At 46.0% G+C, this 20,026-nt stretch overlaps 1 protein-coding gene across 2 annotated transcripts in view; it reads right to left on the bottom strand.

Moving 5' to 3' along the window:
• acap3b (ArfGAP with coiled-coil, ankyrin repeat and PH domains 3b) overlaps positions 1-13,647 on the bottom strand; it is a 350,744-nt gene extending 337,097 nt beyond the window's left edge. The window contains exon 1 of one of the 2 annotated variants that reach the window (XM_038821954.1): positions 13,390-13,647. In XM_038821954.1, the coding sequence (XP_038677882.1) occupies positions 13,390-13,478 (89 nt within the window). In that variant the 5' untranslated portion in view covers positions 13,479-13,647. The remainder of the gene's footprint in view (positions 1-13,389) is intronic. The other variant, XM_038821953.1, reaches the window with a different exon arrangement.
• Positions 13,648-20,026: the final 6,379 nt, after the last annotated feature.

Below are 20,026 nucleotides of genomic sequence, written 5' to 3'. Positions count from 1 at the left end.
GGACAGAAGAACAATCTGTCATTGCATCAGCCCTTCCAAGGCTGCTGGCATTCCCATACATCTGTTCCTTCAGAAACCTGGGCCTATCTAGAATCCCTCATCCAGTCAGGGAGTCAACCCGGTAAACACCACATGAATAAATTCAGCTGAAATGTTACCTGTGAGAGAGAGCGAGAATGGCACAGTGAATCAAAAGGCTTCAATCTACATTTGACCCAACCCAGCTGCTGATAAGCCCAATAGAAAGCTCTCAAAGATTCAGAGTGAGCTGGCTGTGAGCAGGAGCAGGCAGTGGGCCTGGGGCCTCGGATGTGAAGGCATTAATCCTGCCTTTCAGCAGTGGCTGCAGTTGAGACAGAGCAGAACTCGACAAAAGCATAGCAACAGCACTGTGGAAATCATCACACAACAAACTGACGGCAAGACAGTGAACAGGAACAGTGTGTTTGTCTGAGCATCATCCCATCCATAACTTAGGGTGTCAAATGTTTCTGCATGTATCACACACCAGGCTGATTAGAAACATCCGGATTGTTCACATCAAAAAGCCAAGACAGAAAATGGACGTTCACCGAGACATCTTTTCATTAAAAAGTGTTTGGTGATCCTTTTCCAATTATTTGCGAACTGACTTCTTCCCTCTAAATGAAATGGTCTATTACATGGACTTCTTCCCAGGTCTGACGCCAACCCTGTCTATTTTATTCCCCTCACCAGATACATGTAGGAAACTGGCAGTGATTTTACACTTTGGTTGCTGCCATAATCGATATTCACCTGAAAATCCCAGGCTTTCACATTGGCAAGGCCCACTCAAATACATTTTGTTTTCAAAACCTGCCAAGAATTGGCACCATCCCTTGCTTCGTTGCTGGGATGGCCCATTAAGACAGGAGGGGGTTTCAGTCAGGTGACAAATAGATTCTGATCTATCAGAAAGAGGGTAATTCCTGAAATTGCAGCTACTCTCTGTGCCTTTAACTATATTTCTGATTGGCAACTATTTTTAATTTTGAGATACATGCTTTTTTAATTTACTTAGTACAGTCTCAAAGAGTACAAAATTATCTCAAACAGCATGCTCCCAATTTATCAGTTCCTCCAAGTCTATCAAGAAGAAGGTGAGATATTCCATGGGGGAGGGAAAGAGGCAGAGAGGAAGCCTCTAGGTTACTGTGAGGTGATGCACTCTGAGGTCCTTCATCACCCTTGGCTCACTGGCAATACTCTCCTTCCTGGGTCAGGAGGTCGGTGCTGCATCATGGGAGGTGTAATCTTTTGTATGAGTTATTAAACCATCTGCCCTCTCAAGGTGAACATAAAAAGATCCCATGGCCACCGCGTGAAGAAGAACTGAGGAGTTCACCTGGTGTTCTGGGCCGGCATTTATTCCTCAGACATCATCATTGTGGAAACAAACTCACAACTTTAAAATGACCCTCCTTATTTTCAACTCCCTCCATGGTCTTGCCCTACCGTATCTCTGTAATGTCCGCCAGCCCCACAACACTTCCAGATCGCTGCGGTCCTCAATTCTGCCCTCTGCTCTTCCCCAGTTTTAGTTGCTCCGCAATGGCAGCCTTGACTTCAGCTGACTAGTCCCTAGGCTCTAATATTCTCTTCCAAAACCTCTTCACCTCTCTACTTCCATCTCCTCTTTTAAGACACTCTTTTACCTTTCCATCTTTAACTAAAGTGTTGGTCATCTGGCTTAATACCTCTGTATGTGGCTTACATCTCAAACATTGCTTTTCATAATGGCCCCGTGAAGCGTCTTGGGATGTTTTACTACATTAAAGCAAATGCCATGTACAAGGAGAAGAAATAATCCGTACACGACTACAATCTGTATTGTTTCTTCTGGTGCACAGTTCACAGCGAGGGGTACAGATTAACGGGGGAATTCTCCCAAAGTGAATTCTTGCAAACTTTCCAACAAAGGAGTTGAGGACAGCCACTGCCCTGTCACTGATCAACATTAACATTCTGAATTGTCGATGGTGCTTACTGCAGGTCACAAGAAACAAAAAAAAGGAACCATTCAACCTTAAGCACAGTTCAGACTAGTGTCTGGGATTGCTTAGGATCTAATTATTGCATGAAACCCTTGTCCTGTTCCTGTTGAAAAATATGACACCTTCCTGTTTCCTAGTCAAACTATGCCTTCTATTTGATTAGTTTCTTCTTCCAGATTTTTTCCGCTACAGGTGCTGGCCGATGCAAAACTGGTCTCTGAGGCCGAGAGTTTTCCAACCGTAACTTTGCATTTATATATCACCTTTCACTGCTGTGTGATGTCCCAACATGCTTTGCAGGAAATGAGGTATGGATGGTAATCCGTTCATTTTAAATCGGTGATTGTAACATTCCCATTGTCAGCAGCGGAATTCTCCATCGGTGGGATCCTCCGTTTCCCGACGGCATGTGGTGGCCACAATGGGAAACCCCATTGGCCGGCTGCAGCTACGAAGAATCCCGCTGCCAGCGGGGGAGCCCTCGCCAGGAGATGCAGCTGGTGGACCAGAGAATCCCGCCCCTAGGTCCTGAGTATCAGACCACAAAGAGATATTTACAGTTAAACCCACTGCTGGTCTCCCCCGAATGTTCATTCAAGGCTGTTTAATTGCGACGAGGGGGCAAGTGCTTTGTATCACCGTGCTAGCTTTGATGCACCTTCAGTGGTGATCTTTGCTGCAAGCCACCTCATTGGGTGGTCATCACCCACGGTTAATTCCAGAGATCACCATGTCAATGCAAAATGGCCTCAGGTCTTTAACAATTAGACACTAGAACACACTTTACAAATTAAGCAGCTCCTCAAAGGGCAACCTAGTGCCACTCATCTCCGCACTTCAATGCAAAGAGACTGAGCAGCAAATCCAGAAATCTCTCCACTGCCTGTGAAAACACTGACAAACACAGATGGTCATCTGCAAGACGGAAATCTGGTTACTGGCAGTGTGAGATTGAGCTGAAAGGTGAATCAGAATATGGTAATACTCAGCCAAAGGGTTTAGAGCTGCAGGGAGCCATTTCAGAGCTGTACATCTCCTGATCAGTACTAAGTCTTTGATAGATCTTTGAAAGCACAAATATGTTTTGCAACTGAGTTCTTTGTAGATATTGTCATGGCACATGTTTTTGACAATCTTTCAATAATTAGACGTAGCAATCTTTTCCTGTTTGCTCTTAGTGTAAGAAAATTGGACCCGTGGTATTGTATGGCAGTATTAATCATTAGATTTTGCAGGGAAAGTTATTTTTAAGCAGATAAAAATCCTTCTGGTTTTCTTCATTATTGCTTCCAGACTAGTTCTATACTTTAATAATCACGACAAAGAAAGCTGATTATTATATTCTGCTCAATTAACGCAATGGAGCAGAACTTCAGGCCAATAGATATACACAATTATTGATCCTCAAAAATTCAATGAACATGAGACTCCATTTGTAAGCAAGCAATGGAATAAATACGATCATTTTCAATTTCCTCCATGGGCAGAACTTAGACCCTGGAATCTACCCTATGCTGAGGTCAGGCTGGTAAAAATACACTGCCATAATCAGTCTCTTCCTGATAAACAATCGGGCATTAAAATTCCAAGGATAGTAAATGAGCTGTGACATGTCTTCACTTGGATTGAATCCCATCATTGCAGTTAAGGCAATGAGGTTAGGAAAAGATGTGCCTTGTTTCAGTGTCAAAGATCTGAATGTGTCGCAAACAGTGTTGCTGATGGGGAGACCAGCAATCTGCTGATTACTTATTTAATTCTGCTTTTCATACAATATTGAAGTTGTATGGGCTCATTCAAGGCCGTAAATTCTTCTTATCACTGGCCTTCCCTTATCCCTGGTGCTGAAATCATGCAATCCACACCCGTCCCCGTCCCCGCACACACCTCAATTTTGTTGGGGCTCTGGGTGCTCTGAGTAACTTGCAGATCCTGTGCATTAATCTTGTTCTATCCCCACAGAACAATTAGACATTGGCAACTATCAGGAGGAAGCCTGCTCAAACAAAGCAGCTCTGATCCATAATTGAATTCCCTTCGACTGCGAAAGGCACACAAATGCTTCAAACGGCACACAGTGCTCGTTCTTAAGGCTTAAAAGTCTTAAAATTTGAATAGATGTGGACGATCGAAGCACCCGTAGGGAATAAGAGCCTAGGTGTGTCACTGAAACAGGTTTGGATGTCATGGAGATAGATCTAATCACACAGCAAAGTCTGGATTATTTTCCAGGTTGTGTTTGCTCCGCTTCAAACCGTGTAAATGGCAGGAAAGGTATCGAAAAACAAAAGATTGCTTGGAAAACATACTGGCAATCACGTTTGATTCCTAGCACTTAACCCCAGTAAGTGCCGAGAATTCACTGTGTACTCTTCATTTTGTAAACCAAAGATAATTGGGAATAGGTCTGTGTGGCCATGGGTTTGAGTGGGGAGGGGGGGGGGGTGGGGGGGGGGGGGGGGGGTGGGGGGGGGGGGGGTAGCTGGCACTAAACTGTCAACTCTGGAATTTTTACCTCTCAGGAAAGGTGTGGGTTTAATCCCCGTTACAGAGGTTTTCCCACAAAATCTAGGCTAGCTCTCCAGTTAGTACTGAAGGAGTGCTGCCCTGTCGTTGGTGCTGTTAAACCACCATCCTGTCTCACCTCTCAGGTAGACATGAATGATTCCATTGGGACCTGGGCCAATATCTATTTCTCAAGAAACATTGAGCAAAAGCAGATTATCTGGTTATTATCACATTGCGGTTGATGGGAGCTTGCTGTACCCAAATTGGCTGCCGTGTTTCCTACATTACAACAGTGACCATGCTTCATAGAGTCATAGAGTTTTACAGGTTCCCGCCTCGATCACCCTTTCAGGCAGTGAGTTCCAGATTCCCGCCACCCTCTGGGTGAAAATGCTTTTCCTCAAATCCCCTCTAAATCTCCTGCACCTTACTTTAAATCTATGCCCCCTTGGTTATTGACCCTTCTACTAAAGGAAAAGGTTTCTTCCTATCTACCCCATCTACGTCCCTCACATTTTTGTGCACCTCAATCAGGTCCCCCTCTGCTCTACGGAAAACAGCCCTAGCCGAACCAGTCTCTCTTCATAGCTGAAATCCTCCATCTCATGCAACATCCTGGTGAATCTCCTTTGCGCCCTTTCTAATGCAATCGCATCCTTCCTACAGTTTCAAAAGTAAAACATTTGGGGACATCCTACGGTTGTGAAAGGGGGTATATAAATTCTACTCTTTCTTTTTTAAAAGAAAATATACATATACATCCTTCTAAACTTAAATTTTGTTTCAGCTAGAGTGATATGAACACAAAACTGAAGATCTGGTGGTGGAAAGAATGTGAGGTGCTGAATTGAGAATATTGCAGAGAAACACATTGGCACATTAAAGCATCCACGGTGTATTAATACCAATAAAACTGGTGACATCACATACAGTTACTGCAGAATTATAGTAACCATCCCCAGGGAACATTTTCTCAATAGACCGTACAACATCCCTTTACAAAGACACCAATTTGCTAATTACAGTTTTGGGTGATATATGTTATATTAAAGAGTGTTGGTCACACCTTGTCAGAACAAAAAGTTCCAAGAATCGTATCCATCAGATTCCTCTCAAAATATTCAAGGTCAATGCAAGTTTTGCCACAGGATTATTCTTTTTTTTTTCTTTTTTTAAATTTAGCAATTAATTTTATCCAATCGAGGGGCAATTTAGCATGGCCAATCCACCTAACCTGCACATCTTTGGGTTGTGGGGGCGAAACCCACGCAAACACAGGGAGAATGTGCAAATACCACACGGACAGTGACCAGAGCCGGGATTGAACCTGGGACCTAGGCGCCGTGAGACAGCAGTGCTAACCACTGCGCCACTGTGCTGCCCGCCACAGGATTATTCTGAACTGCAATTTTAAAAAGCTTTTTTCAAATGATCAAGTTATCTTAGAGAAGACTAGAGCAGACAATGGTACTCGATTAGCACTGCATCTACTTTAGCGTTGTTGTGTTTACAACTAGGATAGATGAGAGAAGGATAGATGTAACACTTTACCCAAATTAACCTAAGTGTAATTTTACATAAACTCTTTTAAGACTGGTTACCAAATTGGTTCCTTCACTGTTGCTCAGCTACCCACATCTTAATGGCAGCAATTTTGGATCTGTTTGGCTGATGTGCCTCTATTATGGAAATGTACAAATCCATGCCAGAAAGGTGGACTTGCCACGCTAAATCGCCCCTTAATTAGAAAAATATAATTGGGTACTCTAAAGTTATTTTAAAATTTTTTTTAAAGTAACACACACTACACAAACACACCATACACACATACATAAGGCATCCTTTCATGCCTCTCTATCAACAGTTATCCTGGATAACTTGTCTGAAGACGGAAAACTCATGACAAATGCATCAGACTTATTTTGTGACGTGGCATCACATGACAAAATGTTCAATTCCTAAATGTAGGAATGTTCTGAATTTTGTGAACATCTTTATTAGTTTAAAATCCATGACAGTTGTTTGTGTCCTTCTGTTTTCTTCTTGTTATTCTTTGGGAGGATGGGCTTCCACTGAGTGGAGGAACGTTCCCTGACCCGAGATATGTAGAGGGGCCCATCTGAGGCAGCAAGTCTCCATATCCTTCAGGAAATGAAATACAATGGGGAAGGGGTTGACAACTGACAGTATTCCATCAAAATCCATTCCTTGTCGCCCTCAGGGATTTCCAGCAATATAAAAGCTGCAAGTGATCGTACACATCAGCCCAAGCAAAGTCCAAGATTCTAAAAATACAAAGTTACGTGGACAGCACAGAGCAGAAACAGGCCATTCAGCCCATCTGGCCTGTGTTGGTGTTGGTGTTGATGCTCCGCTCAGGCCCCCTCCCACCTTACTTTATCCAACTCTATTAGCATTGGCTTTGATTCCTTTCTCCCACATGCGTTCAGCTAGCTTCCCCTTAAACTCAACTGTGCTATGTGCAGCATGGTAGCATTGTGGATAGCACAATTGCTTCACAGCTCCAGGGTCCCAGGTTTGATTCCGGCTTGGGTCACTGTCTGTGTGGAGTCTGCACATCCTCCCCATGTGTGCCTGGGTTTCCTCCGGGTGCTCCGGTTTCCTCCCACAGTCCAAAGATGTGCAGGTTAGGTGGACTGGCCATGATAAATTGCCCTTAGTGTCCAAAATTGCCCTTAGTGTTGGGTGGGATTACTGGGTTATGGGGATAGGGTGGAGGTGTTGACCTTGGGCAGGGTGCTCTTTCCAAGAGCCAGTGCAGACTTGATGGGCCGAATGGCCTCCTTCTGCACTGTAAATTCTATGATGTGCCTCAACTACTCCTTGCGGTGGCAAGTTCCATAAAATCAGCATCAAGTCTTGAAATAGTACAACTATTGTAATGTAGACAGGGGGATCCAGGGTTTGTATTTTTTCCCCAGGATCAACAAAAGACTGCGGATACTGGAAATCTGAAATAAAAACAGAAAACTGCTGGGGAAACTCAGCAGTTCTGGCAGTATCTGTGGAGAGAGACGTTTTTTGATTTCAAAAAAGAGCCATATATTGGACTTGAAGTTTCTTCATGACTAAACCTTCTCAATTTGGTAGCCCTTCAACCCTCTTTTCTTCATAAATTCTAATGGTCTCATATTCTTCCTGAACTAAATTCAATATTCCATTCAAATCTATCATTCATACATCACTGTATTTATTGGCCATCCCCAATTGCCCTTGAGAAGATTGTGGTGAGTTGCCCTCTTGAACTGCTATTGACTTTGCAGCAGTTTGACACAACTGAGTGGCTTGCTGGGCTATTTCAGAGGGGCAGTTAAGAGTCGACCAACATTGCTGTGGGTCTGGAGTCACATGTAGGCCAGGCCTGACAAGGATGGCAGATTTCCTTCCTTCAAAGGACATTATTAAACCAAACGGGGTCTTTATTGAACGATAATGGTCACCAATAGAAATTTGATTCCAGAATTTTATTGAATTCAAATTCCTCTAATCTGCGATGGTGAGATTCAAACCCAAGGCCCCAGAACATCACCCTGGGTCTGTGGATTACTAGCAGAGTGACAATATCACTACACCGCTCCCCCCCCCCCACCCCCACAACGCCCCCCCCCCCCCCCCCCCCCCCCCCCCCCCGGGTCTGTGGATTACTAGCAGAGTGACAATACACTACACCCCCCCCTCCACCCTGGGTCTGTGGATTACTAGCAGCGTGACCAATACCACTACAACCCCCCCCCCGGGTCTGTGGATTACTAGCAGAGTGACAATACCACTACACCCCCCCCCCCCCCCCCCCCCCCCCCCCCCGGGTCTGTGGATTACTAGCGAGTGACAATACCACTACACCCTCCACCCTGGGTCTGTGGATTACTAGCAGAGTGACAATACCACTACACCCCCCCCGGGTCTGTGGATTACTAGCAGAGTGACAATACCACTACAACCCCCCCCCCCCCCGGGTCTGTGGATTACTAGCAGAGTGACAATACCACTACACCCCCCACCCTGGGTCTGTGGATTACTAGCAGAGTGACAATACCGCTACACCCCCCCCCTCCCCGGTCTGTGGATTACGAGCAGAGTGACAATACCACTACGCCCCCCCCCCCCCCCCCCCCCCACCCTGGGTCTGTGGATTACTAGCAGAGTGACAATACCACTACACCCCCCCCCTGGGTCTGTGGATTACGAGCAGAGTGACAATACCACTACACCCTCACCCCCCCCACATGTGATTTATTTTTATTGAACTTCCAATTTTAAGGAATTATGTATTACTGGACCTCTCTGTTTCTTCACTCTTAAGCATCTTACAATTAGGTTTGACCTCATGAGGCAGCATATGGCGCAGTGGTTAGCACTGGACTGCAGCGCTGAGGACCCGGGTTTGAATCCCAGCCCTGGGTCACTGTCCGTGTGGAGTTTGCACATTCTCCCTGTGTCTGCGTGGGTTACATCCTTACAACCCAATGATGTGCAGGTGAGGTGGATTGGCCACGCTAAATTGCCCCTTAATTGGAAAAAAAATTATTGGGTATTCTAAATTTTAAAAAAAAGGAAAAAACGGTTTGACATCATTATTCGCCTCACTTTTTTCTTAAAATGTACTACCTATATTTCTCTACACTGAGCTGCATCTGGCATCTGTCTGACCTCTTTGCTGATCTCTCTACATCCTCCTTAATCTCCTGCTCACATATCCAATGCAGGGTTTGATTTCCAAGTCATTTATATCAGTCAATCCCTGTGGCATTTCACATGGACAACGATAGACTTGTCCACCACAGAAAAAGGCAATTCATAGAGCCATAAAATAGAACCATCAAATCCTTACAGTGCAGAAGGTGGCCATTCAGCCCAACAAGCCTGCACTGACCCTCTGAAACAGCACCCTACCTAGGTCCCCTCCCCCACCCTATCCCCGTAACCCCATCTATCCTGCACATCCCTGGATGCTAATGAGCAATTTTATCATGCCCAATCCGGCTATGCCTGTGTTGTATCAAGTAATCTTCAGATACAGCAGTGGTTAAAGGGTGGGGAATATTTGGACCAGGACATCCAGCCATCATTCCGCCTTCATCTTAAAAAGTCATAACACTGCTCTGATTTTTAAAATTTCCATGATAAATTCCTATGTCCCCTGCAATGGGAAGAGTCTATGTAAACTTGCAGCACTGCAACCACATCAATATGTGGTGTTGCTGTAGTATGTAAATGGAATGTGGGTTTAATTACAGCCTGATAAGTTTCCATTGTCAATGTGGACATGGGATTTGAAGATGGAAAAGGGCAACTGGAAATGCACGTAGATGTAACATTTCAATACTTCACGTGGGGAATAGGAGCTAATGGAACTGGACAAGAATTCAGATGATGGTGGCAACATGTGACTTTGTAGGGATAGGATTCCAGGAGGTTTTTGAAGAATAGAAGCAAAAAGAACATTTGAAATATTGATCCATACAGTGATGAAGCCATGGACGAGGGCACCGGTAGCATAGAGGTGGGATAGGTGTATAAATGTGGAGTGTTCCCAAGGTGAAAGAATGCACTTTTGGCAATGGGCCAGATATGTGTGGCAAAACTCGCTCAGGGGCAAGGAGAATGCTGGGAATGTGCAATCTGAGGCGGAGTCTGGGTGAGGAAACAGTAATGTGAGTGGAATTACATGCAGATGAGAGACAAGGAGGTTTGTTTCATTTTTGCTGAAGTTTAGCAAGTTTTGATCCATCCAGGGGATGGGCTGTTGGATGAGACCATCAGCATTGCCTGCTGTCATCGGACATGTGCACCCTTAGTGTATGTCCCTCAGGTTGGTATTTAGATAATGGCTAGGAGAGGACGGATAGCACTAGCTTTCCTTCAACACCTTTTATCTTTAACTGGACTCCTATTTCAATGCTGTGACAGCAATGCAGAACATGGAAATTAGAGTGCTTTGTGTGGCACTTTCCTATATTTGTATTGTGACTTTTCCCTTGTTACCACATGAGGATGATTCTGGCAATCAATCAAAAGTAGACTCCACAGTATTGAGACCTTCACACGACAGTCAGTGAGTGGCCTGGTCGAAACAATCTTGTAGCCTCCACCTTGATTCCTAGCAATCACCGGACAAGCAGTGAAGTCTACAAAACAGCCTGGCTCTCAAACTGACCCATGGATCAATAATTTGACCAGCTGCACAATAAACACCACTCGGAAGAAAATCTAACATGGCGGCTCCGTTACCTTTGATTAAAATCCATTCTTAGGATATGCTGGAAGGCCAGTCAGTCTTTACTGCCCACCCCCCTGTCACTCTTGATTGGTGTAATTAAGGGGCTGGTTTAGCACAGGGCTAAATCGTTGGCTTTGAAAGCAGAACAAGGCAGGCCAGCAGCACGGTTCAATTCCTGTACCAACCTCCCCGAACAGGCGCCGAAATATGGCGACTAGGGGCTTTTCACAGTAACTTCAGTTGATGCCTACTTGTGACAATAAGCGATTTTCATTTCATTTCATGTGGGGTGAGTGGGGCAAGGTTTGGGCAACAGATTTGCGGGAGAGGCAGAAGGAGCATGACAACAGTGGTGTGTGACTCATTCTGAACACATCATCAGAGTTTGTTAAATCTCTGTTGGAATATGAGCATCGCTGGCTGGGCTAACATTTATTGTCCATCCCTAATTGCCCTTGAGGTGGTGGTGAGCTTGCACCGCTGCTGCCCACAGGGTGTAAGTACATTCACAGTGCTGTTAGGGAGGGGATTTTAAACCAGCGGAATTGAAGAAACGGTGATTATAGTTCCAAGTCAGGATAGTGAGTGACTTTGGGAGAAACTTGCAGGTGGTGGTGTTCCCATGTGTCTGCCGCCCTCGTCCAAGATAGTAGAGGACACCAGTTTGGAGGGTGCTGTTTGGTGGGTTGCTGCATCTTGTAAATGGTACACACTGCTGCCACTGTGTGCTGGTGTTGTGAGGGAGTGAGTGTTGACGGTGGTGGATGGGGTGTTCATCAAGCAGGGCTGCTTTGTCCAGCTTTGCCAAAGAGTCATCCAGACTTGAAACATAGGTGGATGATAAATTGCCCTTAGTGACCAAAAAGGTTAGGAGGGGTTATTGGGTTACGGGGATAGGGTGGAAGTGAGGGCTTAAGTGTGTCAGCGCAGACTCGATGGGCCGAATGGCCTCCTTCTGCACTGTATGTTCTATGTTAGCTCCCTTCTCACTCCACAGATGCTGTCAGACCTGCTGAGATTGTCCAGCATTTTCTGTTTCAGATTCCAGCAACCGCAGTAATTGGCTTTGATTTGCTTTGCCCTGTATTGTGTTGAGTTCTTGGGGATCGTTGAAGTGGCACCCATCCAGGCAACGTGTATCTGACTTGTGGCTTCCAGATGATGGACAGGTTTTGGGGAGTTAGGATTCTACCCTATAGAAGCTGATAGTTCACAGAACCAGGTGTGTATATCGAGTAGCGCACAGAACCAGCATATCTCTCTGGTGGTAAACTCAATTACTATCACTACTCTCTGGCTTAACCCCCAGGGACCATCCACACAGCTCTTAATAAGGCTCGCTGCTCTGTCCCTACTGCATCGTACATACAATGATGGTATTACAACAAAACGTGTTGCAATCGAGGAACTGCAACAAAGAAGAAACAAGGCTGCAACCGAAGAAAGCACTTCAATGATTTAAACACAATAAAGCACAGAACACGACCCCCCCCCCCCCCCCCCCCCCCCCCAATCGCAGTAGCCCATTATCCCACCTATATATGCCTTTATCCTCAGCCTGCCTGTTCTACAGGCACAGAATTAAGGGCTGTCTCTCACCCCTCTCCCCCAATATCAGTCAGAGTTTTTTAAAAAAATCACACGTTGACAAATGAGCAGAAATCTGGCCCACAATTGAATTCAGTGGAGCTGCACTCGGAAATGACTGGGAATGATGTGAGGCTGAGATTGTAATGAGGAACGGCGCCTCTGCCCCTCCTGTACAGTTACTACACCGGCTGAAACTGACAGCACAAATGTCACAAGTCCAATGACCGGGAGGCTCATTACTTCATCGTATTTATTACGACAGCCCTACCCCCCCCCCCCCCCCCCCCCCCCCCCCCCCCCCCCCCCCCATATCCCCAACCTCTGTCATTCTTATTATTGAGGTGTTCCACACCAGCAACCCCGCGCATCCTCATCGTCTAACAAAAGAGGTAACGCTGCATGGCGGCTCCCTATTATTCAACATTTCGGACAGATTAACGACTGCTGAAATTGCAGAACATGAACAGGGCGGCCGGCCGCAAGAAACTGCTCGCTCGCCCTGAGCCCATTAGAAAAGGGCGACTGATTGAAAATGGACAAATGCAAATCTCCTGGCGTCTTCCCTGGGCAGCCCGTCCTGTTTGGAATCACACCCCAGGTCAACACTCTGGCCCCGCCACACCATGGACAATGACCACTTACCACCCACCCACCCCCCGGGAAACTATTGCCACCGGGCAATTTGTGTCCTGGGCAGAACACCTTTTGATCAAAAGGTTACACCGTTTGAGAAGAGGACACAGCATCAGATGGCTGAAATATTAAAAGGCGGCAGACGCTATTTAAGCTCAGCTGCCTCTTTGAGTAGGAACCAGTCCTGCCTCGCCTTTTAAGCCTTGTATCCACACAGTACGTTTATGGATATCTCTGCATGCTCCAAAATAGTTTAATACTGGGTTTGCCAGCTTTTCACGTTTTAACTTGTACATTATGTACATTTACTAAATCGAACGGCGATCTATTGCAAATAGCACCTCAGAATCAATGAATCCAGCCAGAGACATTAAGCATGTCCAACGCTTGCAAGCCCCTTACCTGAACCGAGGGGAGTCTTTCACACACTCTTCAAAATCCACTGTCATCTTGGTGCTGTCTTTCTCTCTCGCTTGGCATTCACCCTTCATTTAGTCTGCTCATCGCCTGTGATCGGAGCAAAAGCAAACGCGGGGGATCTGCCTGCGAGCGGGCTTGGTTTAGTCCAAAATGGTAGGAATGGTGTGCATCGAATGCCAGGCTCTCGGAGCCATTCTCTTACTCACTCTGCCTCTCCGCCAGGATACAGAGGATCGCCGAGCCGAACACACGCCCCTGGGAGCTGTCAGTCAGGCTGGGAGGGAACGCCCTGCGGCCAGGAAGCGCTGTGACGGTCTGGGGGCGGCCATCTTTGATAAAGGCGCGGGGCGGCTTGAACCAAGTGGTACATAGAACATAGAACAGTACAGCACAGAACAGGCCCTTCGGCCCTCGATGTTGTGCCGAGCAATGATCACCCTACTTAAACCCACGTAACCCGTATCCCAACAATCCCCCCATTAACCTTACACTACGGGCAATTTAGCATGGCCAATCCACCTAACCCGCACATCTTTGGACTGTGGGAGGAAACCGGAGCACCCGGAGGAAACCCACGCACACACGGGGAGGACGTGCAGACTCCATTGTGTTCTGAGCTGGAATCGATTGGACTTTCAGCTTTAAAAATATGTTCCGCAGATCAAGGTGAAAGAGGGGCAAATAGCCAGATGAAATAATAGGAATGATCAATGATAGGAGATGTACACGGATCTCAGTCTAGCCAGTCTGCCTGGTGTTACTGTACAGACCCGCCCCGCACTAAGAATGACATTTTCGTTTCGAATCAGCCCTTGGTGAGAAAGACTCCCAGGAGAGACATTTAGGGAGCTGGCTACAGCCCACGCAACTGCTGTACAGTTATTAATAAATGCTTTTTGTGTTCACTAATGAAGTCTGTGAAAGTGCATCTTTACATCTGGCGATGAGGATAAATTATCCTGACTGTCTTTGGCCCGACACTTGTGAGTATCCTGTTTTAATTGAAGTCTGAAAAAAAAACGTATTCACCAGAATGCCCCTCTTTAGATGAATAGACTCATTTGACTCCTCCAGGAAGGACTCTTCACAATAGATCAAGCGCCTTAGGTATTATTTCCAAGGTGTTATACATGGAACAGTGGGAAAGATTTTCGCTGCTTAACAACTTCAGGAGAAATGCCAGGAACAACATCAACCACTTTACATGGCCTTCATCGATCTGATCAAGGCTTTTCACTCAGTCAATCGGGAAGTGTTATGGAAGACCCTGTCAAAGGCCGGCTATCCAGGGAAATTCATCAGAATCCTCCGTCTCCTCCACGACAAGATATTGGCAACAGTCGTCATCGGCGAAAATAAGACATAAACCTTTGAGGTCAAGACTGGGGTCAAGCAGGGATATATCATCGGCCCCACCCTTTCCTCCATTTTCATTGCCACCATCCTTCACCTGTCAAGTGGAGTGGACATCATCTACGTTTCATCTACGTTGAAATCCAAGAAGAAAACGACACTGACATCGCTTGGGGAACTTCAGGATGCAGATGATATTGCCATCTCCACTCTCTCAGAAGAGAATCTCCAAGCCATGCTTGACACCTTCGCAGAAGCATATTGAAGAATTGATCTGAACCTCGAGAAGACTCGAGTCCTTTACAGATCCAACCCACAGCAAGATCCAGTCTCTCCCCCATCAAAATCAAAGGAGGAACTCTACCAAATGTGGAACATTTCCCCTACCTAGGGAACCACCTCTCATCTAAAGCTGACATCAACGCGGAGATCCAACATCATGACCAATCTGCGAGTGCCTCCTTCGGACGACTAAGGACAAGTCTTTGAAGATCCACACATTCGTGCTGACACAGAGATCCTTACGCAAAAGGTAATCGTCCGCCCAACTCTTCTATACGGCTCAGGAACTTGGACTAAGTACAGATGCAACCTCGAGGCCCTGGAGAAGTACAATCAATGCTGTCTGAGATGGATTCTCCATATCAGCTGGAAGGACAGGCGTACTAACATCAGGGTCCTTGAAGGAGCCAAGAGCAGCAGCATCAAGGCCAGGATCATCATGGCCGCTGGGATGGCCATGTACTTTGAAGGTCACAGTCCTGGCTGCTGAAGCAAATATTCTTCATCCAGCTCAAGTAAGGCTTCCGAACAAGAGGAAGACAAAGGAAGAGCGACAAAGACACACCATAAAGGCTTACCTCAAGAAATGCAACATAGACATCAACGCCTGGGAGATCCTTGTTCAGAAGATACTTACTCGGAGGAACCTCCTGTTTGAAGGGACCCAATTTTTTGAGGACATCCAACAGAAAGAGGAAGCCTGGAAAAGGAGCCGGAGAAAGGAATACCAGCGATCTAGAGCCAAGGACTGATCCCACCACCTGCCAAGTGTGCAGTCGAAAATGCGGCTCCTAAATCGAGGGTGAGAGCCCAAGTGAATTGATCATGACTTACATTGTTAATGCAGGGGCTGGGTTAGCACAGTGGGCTAAACAGCTGGCTTGTAATGCAGAACAATGCCAGCAGCGCGGGTTCAATTTCCGTACCGGCCTCCCCGAACAGGCGCCAGAGTGTGGCGACTAGGGGCTTTTCACAGTAACTTAATTGAAGCCTATTTGTGACAATAAGCAATTATTATTATTAAACTGAAGCAATTATTGGACTATTGTGATTTTGGAGCTACCTTAAATGATATTTAAGGGCCACGGTAGCATGGTGGTTAGCATAAATGCTTCACAGCTCCAGGGTCCCAGGTTCGATTCCCGGCTGGGTCACTGTCTGTGTGGAGTCTGCACGTCCTCCCCGTGTGTGCGTGGGTTTCCTCCGGGTGCTCCGGTTTCCTCCCACAGTCCAAAGATATGCGGGTTAGGTGGATTGGCCATGATAAATTGCCTGTGGTGTCCTAATAGTAAGGTTAAGGGGGGGAGTTGTTGGGTTACGGGTATAGGGTGGATACATGGGTTTGAGTAGGGTGATCATTGCTCGGCACAACATCGAGGGCCGAAGGGCCTGTTCTGTGCTGTACTGTTCTATCTATCTCTATATGTTATGGGATAGGTTAGTCGGTGGTGTGAACAATTTGTGGATCCCTTTCTAGTCATGGGCTATTTAGATCCCCAGGTAGCGGAATTTGTGTCGGGCTTGTTAAAACGGCAGTCCCGTTAGTGCTGCCCCCCCCTATTTGTGGGTGTACCGGGAAGATCTCGCTTTTGCTCATGTTGAGTTTGTAGCCTGAGAAGGCGGCAAACTCTTTCAGGAGCGTGATGGTTTCATCCATCTGCTTAGAGTGAGACTCTGTGCTCTCTGTCGCCCCTTCGGATCTCCCTCCAGCGTTTTGCTGCTCTGAGCGCGATTGCTAATGGTTCGATCGCTAGAGCGAACAGCAGCGAGGACAGTGGGCATCCTTGTCTGGTGCCCTTGTGCAGCTGGAAGTATCGGGAGTTGGTGCTTTTGGTCCGTACGCTCACCATGAGAGCATTGTATAGGAGTTTTACCCAGGAGGTGAACCCTGTTCCAAGCCCGAACCGCTCCAGTACCTCAATGAGGTATTTCCATTTGACTCTGTCGAAGGCCTTTTCTGCGTCTAGGGAGACGATCACCTCTGGTTCACGTTCAGCAGGTGCCTGTGTTCAAGGTAAGCTGTCTACCTTTGACGAAGCCTGTCTGGTCCTCTGCGACCACCTCTGGTACACGGTCTTCTAACTTTTTGGCTCAGATTGTGGCCAGTATTTTGGCATCTGTGTTCAGCAGTGAGATGGGTTTGTATGACCCACATTCAGTTGGGTCTGTGTCTTTCCTAGGTATCAGCGAGATTGAGGCCTGTGCTCGCATGGGTGGCAGTGTGCCCCTAGCTAGTGAGTCTGTGAACATCTCCCGCAGGTGCAGGGCCAGTGCTGTCACAAATTGTTTATAGAAGTCCGCTGGGAACCCGTCTGGTCCCGGCACCTTCCACGCCTTCATGGAGCTAATGCTGTCCATGATCTCTCCCAGTACCAGTGGTGCCTCCAGGCCCCGTTTTCTGCCCTCCCCCATGACTGGAATGTCTAGTCCATGAATGTCCAAGGAAACATTTCATCCCGGACTCCCCCATTGGGGGCTCTGAGGTGTACAGCCCTTGGTAGAAGGCCTTGAAGGTTTTGTTGATCTTTTCTGATTCTGTTTCTAATGTGCCTCTGGTATCCCTGATTTGTGCAATTTCTCTGGTGGCTGCCTACTTTCTCAGCTGGTGTGCCAGCAGGGGGCTGGCTTTGTCTCCATGTTCGTATAGGGTCCCACGTGCCTGGCGGAGTTGGTGCACTGCTTTCCTGGTGGAGAGCAGATTAATGTTCCTTAGTAGCTCTTTCCTTCTCCGTCAGGAGCTCTACGATCAGGGCCTCTGAGTATTTACGGTCTACCTCCAGTATGGAGTCGACCAGCTGCGGCCGAGCCGCCCTTTCTTCCCCAGTCTCCTCTTCCTTGGAGAAAAAAATAATTAGATGAAAACAAAATTACAAGAAACTCAAAAACACACACGCAATTCCTCCCCCCTTTTTTTCATTTTTTGGAAGAAAAAAAGTCACAGAAATAGGTGCCCTTCATTAACAATATCCAAAAGTTTCTGTGAGCTAGCCCCTCTTTTTGTAAAACAGTCCGACAATTGATAGCTACTGTCAACCCATTTAATTTTTGCTATTTCCCCTCTGTCCAACATCTACTTCAAACTTGCGATGTCTATCCTTAACCTTTTTTCATTGACACTTTTTGTAGAGTGCACATTTTTCCACAGGGATTTATTGTCAATGTGACATTCAATAGGTACATTACCCAAATCCTCTAATCCCAAAAGTTCTGTCAATATCTGAGATATATAAAAGGCCATATCCACTGCCTCTACAAGGCTTAACGTCTCAGCAGCCAAAGTGCTTTTGACCACTCTCCTTATTTTCTTTGTTTCCCACACAAGAGGACAACATTTACCATTGTTCCCCAAAAGGAAAATTATAAAACCTCCTGCACTTAAAACCCCATCACATAAATTTGCATAGGATGCATCACTATAAACTATGAGTTTCAAGTGCCTAAGGTCACCTAAAACCGGGAACCTCAAAACACACTCCTGCATATTTAGTTTGACCAAAGCTTTATCTGCCCTTATTATGTCTTCCATTTTGGGATCATTCATTTTAATACTCAACTCTAAGACATCAAAACTCTGTCTACCTAACCAATTCAGTTGCCCAATTAAACTTCGCAGTTGCTCTTTTTCCATCTTTGAAACCATTGCATCTTTTTGTTAAACCCGACCACGGCTAATTGCTATTGGGCTGATGCTTTCCAAATAAGATTGCGGACGTAAAGTTGCCCCTAACTTAGTTTGTCCGATTTCCAGTCCAATATATTTAAATGCACCGGAAGCCTGACTTCCAACCCTGAATTCTTTCCTCAAACCTGAGATTACAACAGCTTCAAAATCACTAGTCCCACCCCACAAAAAATCATCGACATGCATCATAAAGATGCCAGAAAGATTTATTTTATAGTGCCAGTAAAACATTGCCGGATCTGCTTTCAACTGGCAACAGCCTAACTTTAACAAAACTGACCTTACCGAAAAATACCAGACTCTAGATGCATCATTTAATCCATATACACATTTGTTCAACTTCCAGAGTACCCCTTCTGTGTTAGCTGCCTCTTTAGGAGGACAGAAAAAAATGTCTCTCTGGAGCTGATGCCTCTGCTAAAAGGCAGCTTTTATATCTATAGATTTGCATTCCCATGCCTTTGTGGCTAATAGAGCCAAGAAGATCTTTAAAATAACCTTTCCGGCCGTAGGCGAATCTACCTTTAATCCTGATCTTCTAAGTTTTTCTTCAAATCCCCTCGTCACAAGCCTGGCCTTTGTCTATAAGTTCCATCCGGAAGGACCGTGTCCGTGCAAATCCATCTGTGAGATAGAGCTCTTTGTCCCCTATCCGGTATTTCCGTGTATACCCAAAATTTACTCCACCTATGCAGTTATTGCTGTTTGGCACCTTTGATAACTTTTTCATCTAACTTACTGGAAGCCACCAAAATCTCATGTGCATGTGGGCTTCTATTCCTATTAGTATTTGTAGTCTTACCCATGTTCCGAGATCTTGATAAACTATGTCCCCTCTCCCTTCTGGTATCTTGTTCTGTACTGCTACTGCTTGATCTTTCCCTTCTGCTGTGGTATGGCCTTTCAATAGTTCTCAACCTTTTCCTGCGGACCTGTTCACTATCTGATGTACTATCTGAACTAGCACTGCGTTTCTGTGCCCTCCATTTTTGAACTTTGTGTTCCCAATCCATTGTCTTGACTCCCTCCCCTGAATGCTGTACATTCAACCAATGTTTATACTTGCCAGTGGCCTTCCCTGCTCTACTAATAACAGTTGCATCCTGCCATTGACTGGTGTAATTATGGTCACTAGTAGCAATTCTAGAGATAGTGACCGTAATATAGTCAGATTTTTAATTTTTATTTTATTTTAATCATTTATCGTACCCAATTTCTTTTTTCCAATTAAGGGACAATTTAGCGTGGCCAATCCACCTAACCTGCACATCTTTGGGTTGTGGGGGTGAAACCCACGCAGAC

The sequence above is a fragment of the Scyliorhinus canicula genome, chromosome 16, assembly GCF_902713615.1.
Source record: "Scyliorhinus canicula chromosome 16, sScyCan1.1, whole genome shotgun sequence".
Classification (NCBI taxonomy): Eukaryota; Metazoa; Chordata; class Chondrichthyes; order Carcharhiniformes; family Scyliorhinidae; genus Scyliorhinus; species Scyliorhinus canicula.
This window is presented reverse-complemented; position numbering and strand designations above follow the sequence as displayed.